At 39.4% G+C, this 24,550-nt stretch overlaps 1 protein-coding gene across 1 annotated transcript in view; it reads left to right on the top strand.

The window, feature by feature from the left end:
* LDAH (lipid droplet associated hydrolase) overlaps positions 1–24,550 on the top strand; it is a 105,118-nt gene that overhangs the window by 28,933 nt on the left and 51,635 nt on the right. Inside the window, exon 4 of the mRNA XM_021697462.1 lies at positions 8,343–8,512. Coding sequence (XP_021553137.1) covers positions 8,343–8,512 — 170 coding nt within the window. The remainder of the gene's footprint in view (positions 1–8,342; positions 8,513–24,550) is intronic.

Here is a 24,550-nt window from a genome sequence, read left to right as displayed (position 1 = left end):
GGTTCATAGGGGAACAGGGTAATGGGGTGTAGAAGAAACAGTGCAACTCATGGCAAATACTTGTATAAATACTTCAAAATGCCTTTTTTCATAGTATCTTTTTCTGTGTTAATGCACACTCTGTGTGTGTGTGTGTGTGTGTGTGTGTTTATGAATGAAGTTCACTTGAGAGTCTTTAACACTTCGCTTAAAGACTAGGGTATACTTTGAAAGACAAGTAAATATTGATTACCTAGCAGTGAAAGATTTTAAGAGCACTAGTGAGGTGAAACTGAATATACAGATTTTGCTTCCTTGATTAAAAACGTGTATTTCAACAGCCATCATATTAAAACGTGACTGAAGGTGAACAGAATGTGTAGCAGATACTTGCTCTGCTATGAAATATCTTAAACAACTTTATTGTTCTATGCCCAAAGAAAATTTTAGGTTCAATACCATAGTTTTTCCTTTGTCGGGAAATGTATATGTTTGCCTGGGAGTGTGTTTTTACTATCTTAGGGTGTGTTTGGAAAACAGAGGTGTTAGAATTCTTCTTAGAAAACAGACTTGAGGGACACCTGGGTGGCTCAGTAGGTTAAGCGTCTGCCTTCGGCTCATTTGGCTCAGGTCATGATCCCAGGGTCCTGGGATCGAGTCCCGCATCGGGCTTCCTGCTCAGCTCGGAGCCTGTTTCTCCCTCTGCCTGCAGCTCCCCCTGCTTGTGCATGCTCTCTCTCTCTGACAAATAAAATCTTTAAAAAAAAAAAAAAAAAAGGAAAACAGACTTGAGGTGGCTTAGTCTGTTGGGTGTCTGACTCTTGATTTCAGCTCTGGTCATGATCACACGGTTGTGAGATCGGGCCCAGTCGGGCTCCGTGCTGGGTGTGGAATTGGCTTGGGATTCTCTCTTTCCCTTTCCCTTTGCCCCTCCCCTGTGCATGTACGAATGGTCTCTCTCTCTTTCTTTCTTCTCTCTCAATAGATAGATAGATAGATAGAATCTTATTGGAAAAAAGAGAAAAATGGAAAACAGACTTAATTAACATGCTAAACCTCCAAAAGCCTCCCCCCGCTGGTCTGTTATTGCTCGCCTGTCATCTTACCTCTGGCAAGAGATAAGCCCAAGACAGAAGGAGCTAGGAAGTAGTGAAAATAACCTCAGGATACTCGGTGAAGAATAATAAATCTTTCGTGTCATGTAGGTCATATGTCTAATTCCTACATTCTTAACCTGGGTGAGAAGCTATGTACTGAATTACTTAATGAGAGCAACGTTCAACTCCATTATCACAGTAAGCCCTTACGTGAAGACAAAATCAAGCATTTGAACACGAAGAGCAACTTTGAAAGTTGCAAATAGATTCAAAGGGTAACCATAGATCAGGGATTCTCAAATTTTGGCAGGCATCAGAATCACCTGGAGGATTCATTAAAACACGGATGAGTGGGTGTCACCTCAAGTTGTTGATTCAGTAGATGTGGGGTGGGACCTGAGAATTTGCATCTTTAACAAGTTCTCGGAGTAGTGTTGATGCTGTTAGTCCTAGGACCCTATTTTCAGAACCACTACCGTAGATCTTGAGGAAAACCAGTTGAAATTATCTGTTTTGTCTCTGAATTTCTGGAAAATGTCTTTAGTTTTCATTTTAAATTGACATCTTATTATTTATAACTTTGAGTATGCTTATTGCTTAGACTGCTTGTGTACTGTTGAGTTAATAACTTAGTAATTGGAGCCTGGTTCCTTTGCTACCTAATGAAAACAGTGCCATCTAGAGGCATTAGCCCAAAGGGCCACCAGAGGGCCAAAGGAAGCTGCGGTTTTCTAGACAGGGTGAATGGGCAGCTCATCATCATCAAGGATTTATTGACAACCTACTAGGTTATTACGTTGGTACCACAGGGTCTACAAAGAAATAGACATTCCAGTCTCTGCCTTTTAGGTTAATGACTTTCCATCTGTGTTCTGAGGAGCCCAAAAGTCTATGAAGGGCAGGCGGGGCTCTGGGCCCCACCATCACCCCCATTCAGCCAGACAGTTCTGCTTTCATCTGTTTTACATATTGAAGGTTATGTTTGCAAATGCATGCTATGGTAGATTGCTGTGGATCAGCAGAACAGATAGATTATTCATCATCCAAGATTATTGCTCTAAAGTACAGGTTTTCTGACATGCAAAATATGGTGTGAAAAATATGTAATCATTGAGAGAGAGGACATAAGCTATAACCACCCATCAAATGTTGAAAGTATGTTTTGCTTCATATTAGCACATGTTAAAATTATGAACAGTTGGAAATAATATTCTAGTTACACCACATTATCACAATCATAAATTGAGTATAATTGGGAGAACAGATGTTCACCAATGTCAGGAGGGGGTGATTCAAGACAAAAGTGTGAAAAGAAAATGTGAGGAATTAGAAGTATAAACTCTTTCTGGCTTTGATTTACTATAGAGTCAGCTTACTTGACGGCAGATTCATTATCAACTATTTTAAGTCATTTGTTCAAAAAGTGTAACATAAAAGCTAGAAATCACAGTGGTTTCGTTTCAGCTGATAAAACACTACCTAAAAAAGTTACACAATCTTTCAACTAATGATGAATTTGGGTCATGCTTATCCAGGGAAACAATAAACCACTCCCATTCCAGTATTCAAACAGAAGGAAAGAGAGAAAAACAGTCGGGTGTTGTCTCTTGCCAGGACCATGATTGGCAGAGGAACATGGAGGCAGAATGGAATGGCTAGAAGAGCCCAAGGCAGGGACAGTCTGTCAGTCAGTCTCGGGGGCTCACAGTCACTGAAAGTAAACGAGTCTGTGAGTAGGTGGGAAGAAACAGAAAAAAAAACAAAGGGCGGAGCCAGAGAAGAAGTTAGGAACCCAGCACATTGGTAGAGGCTCAGGGAAGCCGAAGTGGGAAGCGCAGCAGGATCGAGGAGAGCAGTTCTGCAGTTAGTTAGTGGCCCGCTGCCCGGCCGGCCCACTGCCCCGTCTTCGGGGGCCTTAGCATCTTCTCAGTGCTCCCGACAGTGGAGCCCAGACTCCGTGGTGGTGGCCGGTGTCCTCCATCTAGAAGCAGCCTTCTTTCCAGCCTCGTTTGCTCCACCTCCCTATCAACCACAAACAGCCACAGAATTCATCACTGTCCAGAATTACACCTCACACTTTTATGTCTTTGGCTTTTGTTATTTGCTAAGTCAATAAACATTATGTTCTTCTCGCTAAATTAATCTCAGTCTCTCTCTTTTTCTCTCTCATTTCCCGTATTTTCCCCACTAAAATCTGTAGCAGAGCACTGGGTTTTGTCAGGTGGAAAGCATCATTTAATGACCCTGGTTTTTAACCATCTATTTGGAGAATAATAATAAAAAATTATTTTTGTAAGGTATGTTTGGGGTTTACAAAGTTTTGTTTGCTTGATAGCAGTTTTAAATAGGATGCCTACCTACCATAAGCTAACCACAACCTGTGTTGCATGCCTTAAAAGCTAACACACTTGCACCAATGTTTAGATGCAAGGAGTTTGCAGAAATACTTAGGGGGCCAGGGACAGTGGAGGCCTAAATTATGAGAGTATGCTTTCACATCAGCTTAGTAAAGTCAGGGTACAGTCATGAAAGGAAGGCCTTTGGATCAGTGAATTAAATAAGCATAAAGAATTAGGGACAGTTCTCATCTACCCTTTCACTGATGTTTTGCATAAACCTAGATAAAGTCCTTTGGGGCTTTTGTATTCCACTGAGAGTAGTGGAGAAGCAAATGGTAAGTTCCCCTATAAAACTGATATAAGGTAGGTAGGATCATCATGTCAAAGCATTCTAAAGTAAAATTTTTTCTTTTACTTTGAGAAAAAAAATTTTAAATATAGAAAAGTACAAACAATAGTGTAACAGTCCAAGATTCTGCTACTCGATTTTCTCTTCATAGTTAACACTTGGCCATAATTGCCATATTTGCCATAATTGCTTTAATATTTTCTGTTAATAAATAAAACAGTACAGAAAAAGTTCCATTTTTAAATTTATTTTTATTATTTTTTTTTAGAGATGGGGGAAGGAGCAGAGGGAGAGAGAGAATCTTAAGCAGGCTCCACGCCCAGCAAGGAGCCCGACATGGGGCTTGATCCCACAACCCTGAGATCATGAACTGAGCTGAAATCAAGAGTTGGGCGCTTAACCTACTGAGCCACCCAGGTGCCCTGATAAAATTCCATTTCTTAGATCCCATCTCCAGTTTTACTGTCACAAATTTAAAGTAAATTTCATGTCTCTTTTTATATTTTTGGTGACATTTATGTAATGATGAACAACAGATGATACTGTTTTGTGTTTTTAAAGCTTTACCTAAAGAGTAAACCATATATAGATAGCTAGATAGATAGATAGATATTTTTCTCAAAGCATTCTTTAAAATAGGAAGTGCTATTTTTAGCCTTTTAATCTCCACATGTAGGTTGTTTAATTAAATTATTAAGATACAGCTTTGGAGTAATGATGGGGGCAGGATGGAAGAGTTCACTAGTTGAGAAATTCTGGTATGAGATTTGGAGAGTTACTGTGTGCAGACTCAGTCCTAGCAGAAGGCTCATGTAGCACTAATCTCCCAATTTTGTTAGTTCTGTGGTCACAGGTGACTTGTAAATAAATCTGCTTATGTGTTATGCGTTTATATTCAGTATGTACCTAGACATACATATATGTGTATGTATTATTAAATTTAGGCCATATGATTGCATTCAAGTATGTAAAGTTACATATTTATAGTAGTGTGCATTAGTAAGGAATATTTTCTAGATATTTATCTTGATTTATTTGGAGAAGGTCCCAGTAGTTTTCATGAAACCAAAGGGGCATTACTTTTCAATTGTGATGCGGTAAAAATTTGTTCTTTTCTCAAGGAAATGCTTGAGATATACTTATTTCAGTGTTTTATAATTGTGTTTTTATCTATTTGTTTGCTCTTATTAGATTGTGAACTCCTTGAAGATAAGGGGAGCACATTGTATTTATATCTGTATTTTCAAAGTCACCTTCGGCCATTTAGTCACTGTTTTCTGTCAGAGTAGTCAATTTAGTTGACGTAAAATAGAACAAAATAATAGTTATCAGATACCTGTGTCCTGAAGCTGTAAGGGATGCATAATATTTTGATCCAAAATTGACAAAATTTTAATAACTGGATCAATCAATTTGTACAACAGATGAAAAATAAATGTGAAGTACTAATATTACTTAATTCTTCTATGAACTATGTAGGAACAGATTATATGTACCTTTTGAAATAAACTCCAGAATCAATAAATGAGCTACAAAGTAAATTCCATAGAAATGGGTCTAAGAAATAGGTCAGGTTCTTTTTTTCTTTCTTTTTTTTTTTTGAGAGAGAGAGTACAAGCAGGGAGCTACAGAGGGAGAGGGAGAAACAGACCCCCCACTGAGCAGGGAACCCGATGCAGGGCTCGATCCCAGAACCCCAGGACATGACCTGAGCTGCAGGCAGACACTTAACTGACTGAGCCACCCAGGTGCCCCAAATAGGGTCAGGTTCTAAAAGGGAATTGTCAGTATCATATTTAAGACCATATCTTGATAAAGTTTATGTTCCAAACATACTTAGTTGTTGTAACTTGGAATATATTTTTCTACAGGAAGAATGGCTTAAGTAATTTCCATATCATTCTTCTGATCTTGGTACAATTGCATGTAATTTTTTTTACTGTATTTTATGGAAAGTTAATGATTTCTAGTATTTTTTTCAGAGTATATTAAAATAATAATAGGCGTGAAAATATATAAACAAGTATATAGTCCTTTAACCTTTAGTTTTTGCTAGTAAAATAATGTCCAGATAGCACATTTAATATTTGCTGTCATTATTATTTCTAGAAAGTGTTTTCTTCTCCTCTAACCTCATTACTACGGCAGATGCTAGTAAGTAATGTCTTTATCTTGGAAAGCTACTGAGCAGTTCCCAGAGGTAAAACCAGATTTACTTCTGAAATATTCATTTGATTAATCTTTTGAATTATAATGTTCATTAAAGTTCATCTGAAATACAATCTTTTAGAACCTTATTTCTGGTGTCAGTGAAGTTTTAAAATGTTTACTGCATTTAGCTCATTTTCTTTCTCTTTGCACTATCTAAGTAAATGTTCTTGGTATATATTCGAGGGAGGACTTAAATGACAGGAATTGAAATGATAGCAGGCGTAACTCATTTCTCTCACAATTTAGGCCAGACGCTTGTGCTATGTGCTTTAAAAGTATTATGCTTACACTCTTAGGAGCCTAGAATTATTATCTCTGTTACAGATAAGAGGACACTGAAGATTTGCCCTAGCCACCAAGTTAATAAGGTGCTCAGCTGGGATTTAGACCCAGATTTATCTTGTCTCCAGCACCCATGATGTTACTACACCATGTTGTCCCAATGAAATGAAGATTTTTACATTTTCAAACCATTATGTATTTTGAAAAATAAAGAATTTGGTTTGCAAGTATTATAGATGTTTGTTTGGGGTTATCTGAGAATAATATGATCCCTTCTGGATGGAGTGATCAGAGCAGATAAACTGAAAGGGGAGCATAACGTACTCAAGTGTAATACTCAGTGAACATTTGCCTTTGGAGCTATCAGGAGCCCTACCAAAGTCAGACTTCCAGATTCTCTTCCCCATTCTGTTTTATGCTGAACTTCCTTGTTAAACAGAGAATGGATCCTAGGCTGACCTAAGAAGAAGGATTCGGGCAGAGCACATCTTAACCTGAGAGATCAATAATACCATGGAAAAAGGGAACTAAGCCTCATTGACTCAGTAAAAAGGTCTTCAATAACTGTATGCCAGGCACTGAGGGACAGAGATAAGCAAGACATAAATTGTAAAATAGGAATAAGCTAGGAGTAGTGTGGTAAGATAAACATGGGATATCGGGGGACCTGAAAAGAAGGCTACTTTACTCCTCGCCCACTGAATCATAAAGTGGCTTCTCAGAGGAGATAACACTTGTTGGGAGTTTGAAGGATGAAGAGGAGTTAGCCAGATTAACAAGGGGAGCTGAGCACTGAAGGAAATGGAAACAGCACGCACAGATAAAACTGAAGAGCAGTCCTTTGCAGTGAGTTCTGGGTGCCTTTCAAATGAGCTGCATTGTGGCTCATTACAGTTCCCATCAGTAACTTGTAGGAGTCGAAGGCAAGAAATTTAGTATTCCAGTAATTCAAACTTTAATAAGCAATTTACTACCTTGTGATATTTTGAAATATTATAGGTGCGTAGGGAAAACCTATTGAAATTTATATTCATATTTATAGACTACCATATTTATAGACTACCAGAGCTGGCAGCATCCTCAGAGACTGTCCAGTGAGTTCAGTTTTTTCAGTCCACATTAGTATTTACTGTGTGCTAGTCACAGAGAACACAGAGGAAAAAGTGGACCTTGCCTCCAAGGAGCTCACAGGCTACGAGAGGAAATAAACAGACAATTATACAAGTATGATAAAGTGCTCTAATAAGAGTGGAAGGGGACTGGTTAAGCACAAAGGGAGGCTCATTCATTTTTCTTGGAGATTAGCTAGATAAAGTTTTAATTAGCTCTTGAAGATTTCAGAAGACAGTTCATTTATGAAAGGAAGAAAGGGTATTTCAGGTTAAGACTGCTGGTTAAAAGGAACAATTTACAACATTTCTCCTTAAGCCCTTCAGTCTAAGTTCTTCAGCAAACAAAGATTATCTAAAATAATGAAGCAATGTCATGGGTTTTCTTAGTTGTCTATTAATAATATAAAATAGCCTAACCAGTGGTTCTCAGTGTGTGGTCCTGGGACCAGCAATATCAACATCTCCTGGAAACTTAGAAATTCTTTTTTTTTTTTTTTAAACTTAGAAATTCTTGAGCCCCAACCCCGACCTACTGAATCAGGGAGTTTGGTGGTGGGGCCCAGCAGTTATCACTTTCCTAAGTCCTGCAGAGGATTCTGATACATGATCAAGTTTGAGAGCTAGTGGCCTAAGTTAACTGTAGTTCATAGACTAGTTGAAAGTTCATGGACTTTGAGGACAGAGACCTGGGTTTGAATCTCACTGTTCTCACTTCGTAGATGTGTGACTGTCAGTCTGTCACCTAATGTCTGTGAACTTTGAGATTTTCATCTGTAAAATGAAAATAATGCTTCCTTTCTGGGGCTGTTTTGAAGACTTGATATAATTTAAGTAACACTGTAGCTAGCACATTGTAGGCTTTAAATAAATGGGAACTACTACTGTTGTTAGTTTTTTTTTTTAAGATAGTTTTCCCAGTGAATTTATTACTTTACCTTATTGAGTGAAAATATATTCATATTTTTGCTTTTAGATTCAAATGCTCTGGATATTAACGACATCTATGGACTACAAGGTCAAGTTGAACACAAGCTAGCTTTCCTGAGAACTCATGTGCCAAAGGAAATAAAACTTGTGGTCATTGGCCATTCAGTAGGCTGCTATATTAGCCTTGAGATTTTGAAGCTTGCTCCTGAACTCCCAGTAAGTATGCCTCAGGAGGTGACTGTAGGTGCTAGATTATGCACTTGCGCAGATCCTTCTCAGCTTTCCTTCCCTCTTTTGTCTCTTGTCTAATTGATAAATATAACAGAGAGGGGGATATTTGGTAGCTGCCTTTATCTTTATCCATATTACTGTGGGCCTATGTGAGTGTATGTTCACGCAATTTCCATGTGTTTCAAAAAATAATACTGAAGGAGGTAGAAATTTTCCAGATGAATGCCATTTAATCTAGGGTTATCTGGAAATCTGAAGTTGCATATAACTTGCCATTTATAAAGGAATATTTAAGAGTAGTCCCCAGCCAAGACCTAGACAAGAATCTGTCTTTATTCAGAGAATATTTTGCAAATGTTCATGCCTCCTTTCAAAAGAAAGAAAATTTATCATCATCATCATCAGTAAGCAAACAGCTGTCCTTATGGAACACTAAATCTTTATTTAGTCATAAGCCTGGATCCTTGTCCATTCTATAGGTTGGCAGCCTTTTTGGGTTCATTCGTTCACAAATGATTGGGTACCACTGGGTGTCAGATATTAAGTGAGATGCTGGAGACACAAAGACCTATTTAAAGTGCCCAAGAAAGCTAGTGAGCTAGAAGAGACTTCAAAACAAAACAGAAATTCATACTCTCAATAACATGTACCACTGAAAGGATCTATTGAATGGATGCAATTCACAACATAAATTATTTCTTGATTCAACAAACACATATTAAACACTGGCCATATGTCAGGCCCTGAGCTGTGTTTTGAGGACATCCCAGTGAATAAGACAGTCTTTGAGGTAAGAGAGTCCAAAGTCTAATGGAGGAGACACAGTAATCCATAGGTCTGGTAACTACTGTGTAGGAGTGTGAGGGAATGCTATTTAACCTTGTAATCTGAATGCAAGAGAGGAAGTGATTCCTTCCTGGAATCTCTGTGTCCTAGGATTTTGACTTTTCTCATTCCATATGATAAAAATTTCAAGAGGAGTTTCAGAGGTCCTTGGAAATTTTCTTCTACTTCTACCAGCTTGACAAACGTAGGTCTCACTCATAATTGCCCTTAGGAAATGTACAACTATAGCCTCCCTGGGTGTGGTTTTTAATACCAAATGGGGGTTGGTAATTTTCGCTTTATTGGGTATAAGAAAATGTATTTTTCATTTCTAAGTGTGATTTCAGTAAATTCAGGATTGCTTTCCGTTCACTGTATTATTGTTTCTACTCTTTTTTTCCATAGAAAAGGCACCTTAATTGGAAAGGAGACTTTTTCTTTTTAGCATTTTGCATGGCTTCTGATCTTTTTTGTGTCTTCTAAATCTCCTCTAGTACTGTGTGATGAGGTAACCTTCTTTATGGTGCCCAGCCCTGCTATTCTGTGGTTCTGTCTCCACAGTTGCCAAAAGCCCTGGCTCTAGAGCCAGGACACCTAGGTTCATGTACTTGCTGTGTATTTTGTCTGTGTGACCTGGGACAAGTTATTGAGTATCTCTCTACCTCCCTTTCCTCATCTGTGAAATGGGGATAATAATATGTTCTCCAAGGGAGACTTAAGAATGGTGCCTCGGCCTTAGAAGTTTCCTAATAGGTATTAGCTATTATTATGGTGATGGAAATAACAGTGGAATCATCGGCTCAGTCACTAGGTTAAGTACCATATCAGTTATCTACAGCTGTGTAACAAATTGCCCCAAAATGTAGTGCCCTAAAACCGTACATATTTATTTTCTCAACAGTTTCTGTGGGTCTGGGATCTGGCCACAACTTAGCTGGGTCCTCTGCTTCAGGGTCTCTCATAAGACTGCACTCAAGATATCTTCCAGGACTGTAGTCTCATTTGAAGATTTGAATTGAGAAGGATGTGCTTCTAAGCTCATTTACATGATTGTTGGCAGGACTCCGTTCCATGAGGGTTGTTGGACTGCGGGCTTTGGTCCATCAGTGGCCCGTGGGTGGAGGCCACCCTCAGTTCCTTAATATGTGGGTCTTTCTAACTTGCCTCATTAGAGCAAGTGTGGTAGAAGAGCCAGAGAAAGTCTGCTGGCAAGATGGAAGTCACAGACTATCCCCTAATTATGGAAATCACATCCCATTACTTGTACAGTATTCCATTTGTTAGAAGCAAGTCCCTAGGTCCAGCCCCCACTCAAGAGGAGCAGATTACACTGGAGCATGAACACTAGAAAGTGAGGATCTTGTCAGAAGCTGCCTACTCCACAACTACTACAGTTAGTATTTCACTTGTGTGGTATACAATCAAGCATATAGGTACATAGATAACATATAAATTAAAATACCCAGTTTACTTCCCAGTGTAGGAGGTGAGTTGGTCCTGTCTAATAAAATATAGCAAACTGATATGAAATACAATTTGGGGTTATTAGTTATCCCAGGTGTTTTGAAAACTTAAAAAAAAAAAACAAAAAACCGTACTTGCATGTGTGAAATAATGATAGCATTACTATTTGTGATGGTTAATTTTATGTGTCAACTGGACCGGACTAAGGGACAGATAGATAGCTGGTAAAACGTTTCTCAGTGTGTCTTTGAGGATGTTTCCAGAAGAGACTAGCATTTGAATCAGTAGACTGAGAAAAGATTTGTTCTCACCATTGTGAGCAGGCATCCTCCAATCCACTGAGGTCCCAAATAAAACAAAACTCAGGGAAGGGGGGTTCTCTCTCTCTCTCTCTCTTTGTCTTCTTGAGCTGAGACATCCATCTTTCCTTCCCTGTGACATTGGAGCTCCAGGTTTGCTGGCCTTCGACTCTAGGACTTACACCATCAGCTCCTCCTGTTCTGAGGCCTTCAAACTCAGACTGAATCATGCCCCTGGCTTTCCTGGTTCCCAGCTTGCAGATGCATATTGTGGGACTTTTTGGCCTCCATAATCATGTGAGCCAATTCCTATAATAAATCTCCTTTCATATATATGCATATTTATGTATCCTATTGGTTCTTTTTCTCTGGGGAACCCTGACAAATACACTGTTCTATAAACATAGGGAAGAAAATATTCATTGCTGAGTCCTTCACAGTCTATTAACTTAATCACTGATCTTTTTGGTTTTTGTTTGCTTCCCATTGATTCTGCATGTATTGTATAGTTTCTCTTGTGCATATTTGCGAACAGTTGTTAACACATTTGTTTTGAACCCATCTCTCCTTTTTGGCATGCACTCACATGTCTTTTGGGAAAGAAGTACAGTGCATCTTAAGGTTAATCCAGCTTCTTGTAGCTCCTTTTGCTTTAGAGCTTTCTAATTATTGCTCTCCTTCCAGGTGTTCTCGCCCTTGCAGGAACCATGGTGAAAAGGGGAAAGGGAAATGAGACATGAGCGTAATGTAGTCTGTTTGTGGAGGCATAACTCATACTGCGATTAGAGAGTTTTCAGAGAGACATATGAAACTGTGTTTTCTTAAAAAGGGTGTTTTCTAGAAAATAATGCGTGCAATAAATTGTCCATAAAGGTTACCCAGGGAGGAGGGTGAACATCTGTATGATTTTTTATTATTATTATTCAAAAGCTTTGTCTGGTTTCAATTAACTGCATTGTTGAAGTCCCCCCACCCCTCTTTAAACACCTGGCCCGGTTAATATCATCGGTGTGATCCCTGCTGAAGTGTTGAAATTTCAGTGTCTCTGGGCTACTCTAAGACAGCACAGTGCCTGCATGCCTGAAGTTAGCATGCCACGCTCCATTTAAGATGCATTTGACAATCAAATAAGTTTGTGTAAGCCAGAGTGTTGCAATCCCTAATCATTTTGCCAAAAATAAGTTAGCTGTTATGTTTTATAACATATGAAGTGTGATAATAAGAAACTTGTGTTTCCATCTCTTCTGTTATTTTTACTGGAATATTTGACTCCCATAAGATTTTGAAGACATATGTGTAGTTTAGTAGCTGGTTTATTTGGTTTCATTTTGGTTCAGTTGTTTACAATATTTTTATAACTAATTATAGGAAACTTTGGTCTTAAAATCATTTTAAGAGACTTATTGCATACTTTAGACATTATCTGACATATTTTAATATACTAAGAAAATTGGCTCTTTTAAAAATCTGGTATTAAAATTTTTTTGTTTCTTTAAGCAAATTTGGTACATAGAATTATAGAAATTCTTCCTGAGTGTAATGTCCAGTAATAAAGAATTTAAAAAGAAGCCTGAGAAAATAGGTAATTGGAAGACTATTCAGTAGTAGCTGTCATGACTTGTAATAACAAACATAGTTTTAGACTCACAGAATCTTAGAACTGAAATAGGCTTTAGAAACAGTCTAGTTCCGTCTTTCATTTCATGGTTAGGAACTGAGAGCAAGGTCCCTTGCCAGGATGCAGCCTCAGCTCTGTCTCAATCCAGGGGTGGGGTACAGTTATATTAGCTGTGGGTATAAAGAGCGTCTAAGAAGATATTTGATGGCTCTTTCAAACTTTGGATGATAGCAGAGCCTGCAGATAGCACGGTATACTCCTGGACTGCACACAACGAGCTTCATGTGGTCCATTATATTGCAGCTCAAGGAGCAGGAGACCCCATAAAATGCTGCTTTAGCAATTGGGGCCTGGAGGGGGAGTAACTGGAACAAAAAAGTGATAGTCTTATCCCCACTATTTAGAATCTTCTTTCAACATTGGTCCTCTGTATGTTAAAAATGTGCCATCTGCTTTTGCCGGTAAATTGTTCGCATAAAGTTCAAGGTTGGGAGTTGAGAGACCTTGATTCTTAAGTGGACTCTGAACTGAGTTGTGAGGTGAACCTCAAGTAATTTTACTTTTATTCTCCTCTAAGCATTTGTATAGCATTTTATGAAAACACTTCGTTCCCTTCCAGGGATAGCAGATCCTTCAAAAACTTAATTTTTTATATCATTTGGCCTTTGTTGGGGAAAATGCACAATAATATAGAGCTTCCTTTGTCTGTCCTGTTGGCAAAAGTATCTTCTCTCTAAATGAAATTTCCAGATTACTTAAACTCAACTTTTTTAAGCACCAGACTCTTTTATCCAGTTGGATAAAAAATTGTCTAAAATATATTATTTATTTATCTATCTTCTTCAACAATGCATATTGATTGTGGAGGAATTAGTAATTCGAGGGCATCATTTTCATAATGTTATTATACTAGAGTAAAATACAATCAAAGAGATTTTGCCTATGTCCTGAAATTTCTTAGATGACAGTGCCTTAAAAAAAAAAAAAAAAAACTCGTCTGTTTATTTTATAGTTTCTCTGTCTTCTCCCTCAGTGTTAGGTTCCACTTCTCTTTGCTACTTATAATATGTTCCTATAATTTGCTTCTAGTAGAGAAAACAGATAATCATGTTAGAATTTTGTCTCAAGTAGGGATGAACAGGTCTTAAATGCATACACAAGAGTAAAGTTGATGAAGTTAAGTACATGGATTTTGTATGGCTCAGAGCTTTTTTGTTTGATTGTTTCTTTTGGGTGCCCAGCGTTGTTTTAGATACTCAAAATCTGAGAGACTCAAAATACACCACAGGTACAGCTGAGAAGCTTGAAAATTTTTACTGAAAGAATTAAAATAGCATGTTAGATCATGTGTGTGTTGATTTAGGAGTACATCTTGTCGGAGAGGGGGAAAAGATGGCAGAGGAGTAGGGGACCCTATTCTAACCGGTCCCCGGAATTGAGCTGGATATCTACCAGACCACTCTGAACACCCACGAAATCAGCCTGAGATGTAAGAAGGTAGATCTGGATCTCTACAAACAGAATATCGCAGGCGGTTGGTTTCGAGGTACAAAGCCGGGAGCCGTGATTTCGCGAGCAGATATCGGAGGATAAACGGGAGGGGGAGGGAGCCGAGCCATGGGGATCCTACACCACCAGTGAGCGATAGCCTCCCATGCTGGGGACGGGGCACAGATTCACAGACCACTAGCGGTGGGGAAAGGACTTTAGGGCAGCCCTCCAGACAGAAACCCGGAGCACAGGGCAAGGCGTGCGAACTGGGGATGGCTGGCGGTTTTAGAAGCACAAAGGGCAGACACGTGCCCTGACCTGGAGGCGAGGACTGGGAGCACTGCTGAGGGGAGCACAACCCAGGACGCTGCAGTTTTAGCAGCACAAACAGAAATGGAGATAGTGTGGCCTAGAGAGCTCACGGAAGAACAGACTGCGTTCTCTCTGCTCTGAGGCGAGGGTTGGAAACTGTCTCTTCTGCTCTGACTCTCGACAGCCGCCAGGGAAAGCCACCAGAGAACAAAAGCCTCAAAAAACCGTTTTTCACTGAGCCCATCCCCCACCACAGGGAGCAGGACAACTCTGCCCAAACAGGGTTGCCTGAGTAACAGCGTGGCAGGCCCCTCCCCCAGAAGACAGGCTAGGAAAACAAGAGGCAGGCAACCCTAAGGTCTCTAGAAAACAGGTGATTCTTGCTTGGGTTGTGGTCAATAATTTGGACTCTATACATTCCCTCAACCACCCCTCAACAGAATGACTAGGAGGAGGAACCCCAAAAATAGGAAAGACTCAGAGATTATGACTTATGCCACAGATTTACAAATGGATTCAGGTATAACCAAGATGTCGGAGATGGAATTCAGGCTAACAGTTGTGAAGACAATAGCTAGAATGGAGAAATTGATTAATGGCAACATAGAGTCTCTAAGGACAGAAATGAAAGCTGAATTGGCAGAACTTAAAAATGCCATTGATGAGATCCAATCTAATCTAGATAATCTAACAGCTAGGGTAAGCAAAGCAGAAGAATGAATTAGTGACCTAGAAGACCAAATAATAGAGAAAAAGGGAAAAGAGGAGGCCAGGGAAAAACAACTCAGAATACATGAAAATAGAATCAGAGAAATAAGTGACACCATGAAACGTTCGGATGTCAGAATTATTGGAATCCCTGAGGGGGTGGAGAGAGAGAGAGGACTAGAAGATAATATTTGAGTAAATCGTAGCTAAGAACTTCCCTAATCTGGGGAATGAAACAAACATTCGTGTCCTAGAGGCAGAGAGGACCCCTCCCAAGATCAAGGAAAACAGGCCAACACCCGGGCATGTAATAGTAAAACTCACAAATCTTAGAACCAAGGAAACCATCTTAAGGGCAGTTAGGGGGAAGAGATTCCTTACGTACAGAGGGAGGAACATCAGAATACCGTCAGATCTATCCACAGAGACCTGGCAAGCCAGAAAGGCCTGGCAAGACATATTCAGGGTACTAAATGAGAAGAACATGCAGCCAAGAATACTTTATCCGGCAAGGCTGTCATTTAGAATGGATGGAGAGATACAGAGCTTCCAAGACCGGCAGAAACTGAGAGGATATGTGACCACTAAGCCGGCCCTGCAAGAAATACTAAGGGGGGTTCTATAAAAGGAGAAAGACCCTAAGAGTGATATAGAACAGAAATTTACAGGGACAGTCTATAAAAACAAGGTCTTCACAGGCAACATGATGACAATAAATTCATATCTTTCAATAATCACTCTCAACGTGAATGGCCTAAATGCTCCCATAAAACGGAACAGGGTTGCAGATTGGATAAAAAGACAGGACCCATCCATATGCTGTCTACAAGAGACTCATTTTGAACCTAAAGATACATCCAGACTGAAAGTGAAGGGATGGAGATCCATCTTCCATGCCAACAGACCTCAAAAGAAAGCTGGGGTAGCAATTCTTATATCAGGTAAATTAGATTTTAAACTAAAGACTATAGAGACACAGAAGGACACTATATCATTCTTAAAGGGTCTATCCAACAAGAAGATCTAACAGTTGTAAATATCTACACCCCCAACATGGGAGCAGCCATCTACATAAGCCAACTGTTAACCAAAATAAAGAGTTATGCTGACAACAATACGTTAATTGTAGGAGACCTCAATATTCCACTCTCAGCAATAGACAGATCATCTAAGCAGAAAATCAACAGAGAAACAAGAGCTTTGAATGACACACTGGACCAGATGGACCTCATAGATATATACAGAACATTCCACCCTAAAACAACAGAATACTCATTCTTCTCTAATGCACATGGAACTTTCTCCAGAATAGACCACATACTGGATCACAAATCAGGTCTCAACCAATACCAAAAGATTGAGATTATTCCCTGCATATTCTCAGACCACAGTGCTTTAAAACTGGAACTCAAATCACAAGAAAAAATTTGGAAGAAATTCAAACACTCGGACGCCAAAGGCCACCCTGCTCAAGAATGTTTGGGTCAACCAGGAAATCAAAGAAGAACTTAAACAATTTATGGAAACCAATGGGAACGAAAACCCATCGGTCCAAAACCTATGGGATACTGCAAAGGCGGTCCTAAGGGGGAAATACATAGCCATCCAAGCCTCACTCAAAAAAATAGAAAAATCCCAAATTCACCAACTAACTCTACACCTTAAAGAACTAGAGAAAAAGCAACAAATGAAGCCTAAGCCACAAATTAGAAGAGAAATAATTAAGATTAGAGCAGAGATCAGTGAATTAGAAACCAGAAACACAGTAGATCAGATCAATGAAACTAGAAGCTGGTTCTTTAAAAGAATTAATAAGATTGATAAACCACTGGCCAGACTTATCCAAAAGAAAAGAGAAAGGACCCAAATTAATAAAATTATTAATGAAAGGGGAGAGATCACAACTAACACCAAGGAAATAGAAACAATTATTAGAAATTATTATCAACAACTATATGCCAATAAGCTGAGCAACCTGGATGAAATGTATGCCTTCCTGGAAACCTATAAACTCCCAGACTGAAACAGGAAGAAACTGACAACCTGAATAGGCCAATAACCTGTAATGAGATTGAAGCAATGATCAAAAACCTCCCAAAAAACAAGAGTCCAGGGCCTGATGGATTCCCTGGGGAATTCTACCAAACATTTAAAGAAGAAATAATACCTGTTCTCCTGAAGCTGTTTCAAAAAGTAGAAACAGAAGGAAAGCTTCCAGACTCATTCTTTGAGGCCAGCATTACCTTGATCCCCAAACCAGGCAAAGACCCTATCAAAAAGGAGAATTTCAGACCGATACCCTGATGAATATGGATTCCAAAGTCCTCAACAAAATCCTAGCTAATAGGATCCAACAGTACACTAAAAGGATCATCCACCACGACCAAGTGGGATTTATCCCTGAGATACAAGGGTGGTTCAACATTCGCAAATCAATCAATGTGATAGAACACAATAAGAGGAGAGAGAAGAACCATAAGGTCCTCTCAATTGATGCAGAAAAAGCATTTGACAAAATACAGCATCCTTTGCTGATTAAAACTCTTCAGAGTATAGGGATAGAGGGAATATTCCTCAAGCTCATAAAATCCATCTATGAAAAACCCACAGCAAGTATCATCCTCAATGGGGAAAAGCTGAGAGCCTTTCCCTTAAGATCAGGAACACGTCAAGGATGCCCACTCTCGCCACTGTTGTTCAACATAGTACTAGAAGTCCTAGCAACAGCAATCAGACAACAAAAAGAAATAAAAGGTATTCAAATTGGCAAAGAAGAAGTCAAACTCTCTCTTTTCACAGATGACATACTTATGTGGAAAACCCAAAAGACTCCACCCCAAATTACTAAAACTCATACAGCAATTCAGTAATGTGGCAGAATCAAAATCAATGGGCAGAAATCAGTTGCTTTCTTATACACTAATAATGCATCTGTAGAAAGAGAAATTAGAGAAACGATTCCATTTACAATAGGACCAAAAACCATAAGATATTGGAATAAACCTAACCAAAAAGGTAAAGGATCTATACTCTAGGAACTACAGAACACTCATGAAAGAAATTGAAGAAGACACAAAAAGATGGAAAAATATTCCATGCTCATGGATTGGAAGAATAAACATTGTTAAAATGTCTGTGCTACCCAGAGCAATCTATACCTTCAATGCCATCCCGATCAAAATTCCAATGACATTTTTCAAAGTGCTGGAACAAACAATCCTAAAATTTGTATGGAATCAGAAAAGACCCCAAATCTCCAAAGAAATGTTGAAAAAGAAAAAGCTGGGGGCATCACGTTGCCCGATTTCAAGCTATATTACAAAGCAGTGATCACAAAGACAACATGGTACTGGCACAAAAACAGACATATAGACCAATGGAACAGAATAGAGATCCCAGATATGGACCCTCAACTCTGTGGTCAAATAAGCTTCAGCAAAGCTGGAAAAAATATTCAAGGGAAAAGAGACAGTCTCTTCAAAAAATGGTGCTGGGGAAATTGGACAGCCACATGCAGAAGAATGAAACTCGACCATTCTCTAACACCATTCACAAAGATAAACTCAAAGTGGATGAAAGACCTCAATTTGAGACAGGAATCCATCAAAATCCTAGAGGAGAACATAGGCAGTAACCTCTTTGACATCGGCCACAGCAACTTCTTTCAAGATACATCTCCAAAGGCAAGTGAAACAAAAGCAAAAATGAACTTTTGGGACTTCATCAGGATAAAAATTTCTGCACAGCAAAGGAAACAGTCAACAAAACAAAGAGGCAACCCACAGAATGGGAGAAGATATTTGCAAATGACACTACAGACAAAAGGCTGATATCCAAGATCTATAAAGAGCTTCTCAAACTCAACACCCAAAAAACAAATAATCAAGTCAAAAAAATGGGCAGAAGACATGAACAGACACTTCTTCAAAGAAGACTACAAATGACTAACAGACACATGAAAGAATGTTCATCATCATTAGCCCTCAGGGAAATTCAAATCAAAACCACACTGAGATACCACCTTACAGCAGTTAGAATGGCAAAAATTGACAAGGCAAGAAACAACAAATGTTGGAGAGGTTGTGGAGAAAGGGGAACCCTCTTATACTATTGGGAATGCAAGTTGGTACAGCCACTTTGGAAAACAGTGTGGAGGTGCCTCAGAAAATTAAAAATAGAGCTACCCTATGACCCAGCAATTGCACTACTGGGTATTTACCCCAAAGACACAGATGTAGTGAAAAGGGCCATATACACCCCAATGTTCATAGCAGCAATGTCCGCAAAAGCCAAACTGTGGAAAGAGCCGAGATGCCCTTCAACAGATGAATGGATAAAGAAGATGTGGTCCATATATACAATGGAATATTACTCAGCTGTCAGGATGAATACCCAACTTTTACATCAACATGGATGGGACTGGAGGAGATTATGCTAAGTGAAATAAGTCAAGCAGAGAAAGTCAATTATCATATGGTTTCACTTATTTGTGGAACATAAGGAATAGCATGGATGACATTAGGAGAAGGAAGCAAAAAATGAAAAGGGGGAAATCAGAGGGAGAGATGAACCATGAGAGACTATGGACTCTGAGAAACAAACTGCAGGTTTTAGAGGGGAGGGGGGTTGGGGGGATGGGTTAGCTGGGTGATGGGTATTAAGAAGGGCACGTACTGCATGGAGCACTGGGTGTTATATGAAAACAATGAATCGTGGAGCACTACATCAAAAACTAATGATGTATGGTGACTAACGTAACATAATAAAATAAAATTTTTTTAAAAATTTCAACTAAAAAAGGAGTGCATCTTGTCTACAGTAGGGAAAAAAGTAAAATCAACTATTCTGTGGAAAGTGAGATTATTTAGACCATGATGCACTTACACTATTCTGATGAACCTTCATGTCTGCAGTTAAAGTTAGATACGCTTGTGATAAGCATTCATATAACATCACTGCATTGTGTTCAACAGGCAAGATAAACTGGAGAGAGGGAAAAGAATAGGAGGTCATTCATATGTCAAAGTAAAGGTTGTCAGAGTCCTGTCCCTAGATTAACTGATAAGAAACAGAAGGCAAAATGAGGAAGTACCATAAGGCTCTGAATATTTTGAAGAAAGAGATGGCTCCTAACTGGGAAGATCAGAAAAAGCCTTGTGAAGAGCTGGTATTTGAGCAGGGGAAGACTGAGTCAATACTTCGAAATGTTTAGAAGTAGAGAGTTTGATGTGTTGGTGGTAGGGGGTTGTTGTATATTCTAAGCAGTGGGAACAGTATGAAAAAATGGTTTTTATCATTGGACACATGAAAAGAGCAGTGAGTGGTCTGATCTGGATGCAACCTATTGTGTGCATGCACAGAGCAGTGGGATGTAAGAACCTAGGCTGATAGAAGTGCAAACAAGAAAGTGCACTAGGGGGTGTGGACTCTATTTCTTGGACAGTAAGGAGCCACTGAGGGAACTGTGATGATAATAGTCCTGAATCAGATATATTAATTTCTCAGCAAAAGGGAGAGTGGATTGGAGAGAGAGTGTAGAATAAGAAGCTAACAACTAAGTGATAAGCAAGTTATACTAGTTTAGATGAGAAATAATGAAGATGGTATTTGGCATTTGCCAAGGGAAATTGTTAAGAGAGAAAAGAAACAGGTCATAGATGTATATTAGGAGAATGACTTTATTTGACAGAAAGGAGGAGGAAGAAGAGGAAGAGGCACAGGTATAGTAATTTTCCAAATTAATGACTACATTAGTCCATTAGTGGATTCTGGATTCTGCAGTGGGTTGCAGCCAGTGGCTCAGTCAAGATAGGGCAGACTGTAGTACAGTAACACAGTGTCAGTATCTTTTAACAACAAAGATTTATTTACTGCTCATGCTACAAGTCTTTTGAGGGTTGGCTGTCCCATGTAGTTGTCACTGTGCACTCCTCCAGAATCCAGATTGATGGAGTAGCTTCTATCTGGCATACTCCAGTCTCATGGCAGAAGATAAAAAGGAAATAATAAACCACCCACTGCCTTTTAAAACCTCTGCCTGGAGGTGACATTTGTCACCCTTCACACAGCATTGCACAGAGCAAGTTATATGACCAAGTCTACCATTAAGGAGGCTGCAAAGTGTCATCCTCCTCAGAGCAGAGAAGCATATGTTTGTGAACAATAAAATAGCATTTTTAAATATATATATAATAGAGTAAAATAGAATAGAAAATATTAGAGTGGACTGTATTGTGAAACTTCTGTTTCACTTTTTGTGTGTTGATTATCCTAGATTACAATGTAGAGTATATATCTTACTGTGGATCAAGGTAAAAAAAAAAAAAAAAAGAAAGAAAGCCATTACCCTAGACCAGAGTGTACCGCATGCTAAAAGAAGAGAAAGGAGAACATCAAGAAAGATGTAGATATGTGGTGGATTAAAGATGGCCACAGATTCTTTGCCATTCTTCTCTCAAGGGGTGAAGTCTCCTTCCCTTCTGTTTTGAATTTGGGGTGGGCATGTGACTTTCACCAACGGGATACAGTGGAAGTGATGTTAATTCCAAGCCTAAGGCGACTGGGAGCTTCTATTTCTTCCCTCTTGGAAGCCAGCTGCCATATACAAAGTTCAACTACCTGAGACCACCACGCTGTGAAAAAGCCAAAGGTGGCCACATAAGAGGATCATGCAGCACCAGATGTGGGTGAAACCTTCTTGAACCTTTCAGCCCATCCCATCTGCTACTGAATGCAGCCCAGGGAGTTACCCCTGCCAATGACATATGGAGCAGAAGTCCAGCTGAGTCCTGTTTGAATTCCTGACCCCACAGAATAAGAGTAATCACTGTGGTTTTAAACCATAAGGTGAGGGGATGGTACATTATATAGATAACTGAAACAGGATAAGAGTTTAGTTCAAAGAGAACGTAAAGCTGCTGGTATTGGTAATCAGAAGGTCATTAATGACCCAGAAGAGAACATTTGTAGTAAAATAGTGGGAGAAGGGGGTCTCAGGCAGTTGGTGATAAATGAATCATGTTCCAGGAACTGGCCAGTGAAGAGGAGGAGACAAGATGATAACTTAAGGAAGGCTGATCAAGACAACATTTTTTCCTGTAAGTGGGAGAGACTTTAACATATCCTGGGGGGAATAGCCCGTGCAGAGAGATATGTTGAAAATGAAAGAGGAACAGGAACATATGTTGGAGGAACGTCAGCATCTATTTGTCTTTTAAATCTGCACACATAAAAACTAGGAAAGTTGACTTTTTCTTACTCGTTGACTACATCCTTGCGAAAGCGTTTTTGTCATTTAGCTTGGTTCTTCATTTGAGTCTGGAAACCTGAAACAGTTTTTAAAATTGATGTATTGTCATTACTAACTATTACCCCCAACAGTCATTTGAAATTTACAGAACGTGTTTACATGTAACAAGGTCATGTGACAGCCTAATTTTTCCATTTTGCAGATGTGGAGACTGAAGTAACTGGGAGTTACTAATATGTCAGTTAGCCATGAAGGGGCGCAAGTAGGACTCTGTCTTTTGTTTTCTGACTTTCCCATTATCTGTTTTCCAGGTGAAGTGGCTAGGGAGGTGATGATTATAGATGGGTTAGAGTAAGTTACTTTAACAAACCACCCAAACCTATTTGACCTAAACATAAGATTTCTACTACTGTTTCTTTAATCCTTGAGTTCTTCAAATAACACAGGGAAGGCTTTAGTGGGAAGCAGGTCGATGCTTTTGGGGGCAGTTTGGAGAGAATTTGGAGAAGTGAGAACGTGTGTGTTTTCTGGTGCAAGGAAGATAAAGGGACTTGGTGTTGAGGCATGGGCCAAGGGCAGAAATTGCACTTGGAAGGCAATGCATTGGAATCCTGGAATTGAGCTGGGGGGTAGCAGGGGGATGGGAGTATGAAAGTGGGTGGTTCTGGAGACACAGTGCACAGGAGTACCACACTTATGTCCTCGGGAGCCATCAGTGACCCCTGCTACATGAAAACCACAGGTGTCAGGCAGTCAACAGCTAGCGACTCTGCTTGGTGAAAGACTCCCTTACAGAAAACAATAAATCCCCTCCTGAGGAAGGCTTGTATTGAATATGATGAAATGCATCTTTGCCAATCACTTGTGCATTTATTTAAGTGCATATATTTATCTGTTTGTGTGTGTGCACACACATTATCTTTTCTAATTACCCAGGAGACTACCTTGCTAAAAGCCGAACACATGGAAAGTTTCAACTTTGTGACTTCAGTCATGTTTTAGTCATCTGCATATTTTTTTAAAATCCTAAAATTGCTTTCAAAGTGGAAAAATTGTGTGGGCTTTTTTCATCTTTTCATAACTCAAAAACTATTTAATATATTTTTCTCAAACTTTGCAAAAAAAAAAAAATCACCTTTGGGCTGAAACCAAGCATGGAAAATTTCACCACAAAGGGCTAATTTTTTGGAAAGCTGCAAGAAAGTGAAAACAGGGGTTTATAATAAAACATTCTTCATGCATGTTAATCCTTAGTACTTTATCTAATGCATTTCATCTGAGTATTTCTGAGCACTTTTCAGATTTAAATATTGAACCATTTTAATATTGGTGTATCCACGATCCAGTCAGATATGGAAAATGTCCCCCATCTTCTCGCAGGTCCAGTGTATTGAGAGTTAGTGAGATGTGTTTAAAGGGACAAGTAGGGCAAGTGAAGTGAAGTGGCCACCAGGCAGAGAAAACCTTACATACTGCTCGCACACATGTTAGCACCTCGTCTTCCTGGCCTGGGAGTAGCTGTGAGCTGAATGTGGGAGAGGACAGTAGGCACTCATTCAGATAGCTAAGCCAGCATTTCTCAAAGCAGCATCAGCATTACTTGGGGTGTTGTTAGAAATGTAAATTATCGGGCCCCACTCAGAACTCCTGAATCTGAAACTTTCTCGGGCTCGGACCCAGCTATCAGTGTTCTCACAGGTGCTCCAGGTGGGGGGCCACCAACCTAAGCTTTCCAAAAGCTGGGAGCACAGAATGAATGGAGATTTTGTGGACAATTAAATCTGTCCTTGGTCTTTCGGGAATGTGTCAGTCTCTCTGGATACTACACATCACACCCTGGAAGCAGGAGGAACACTAATCAGGTTCTCTAAAGGAAAGTTCTTTTTGTCTCTATTTCATGTATCCTTGCTCTTTCTGCCTATGATCTGATCCGTAAGCATTGCAACCCTCTTGAGTAAAGGTGCTGATACCCAGATTGATCAGGGAAATGGCGCTACCAAGAAGTATTTTCTCATTTCCTTGAGTTATCAGGGTCACACCTGGGGTGGACCCATGTA

The sequence above is a fragment of the Neomonachus schauinslandi genome, chromosome 10, assembly GCF_002201575.2.
Source record: "Neomonachus schauinslandi chromosome 10, ASM220157v2, whole genome shotgun sequence".
Taxonomy (NCBI): Eukaryota; Metazoa; Chordata; class Mammalia; order Carnivora; family Phocidae; genus Neomonachus; species Neomonachus schauinslandi.
This window is presented reverse-complemented; position numbering and strand designations above follow the sequence as displayed.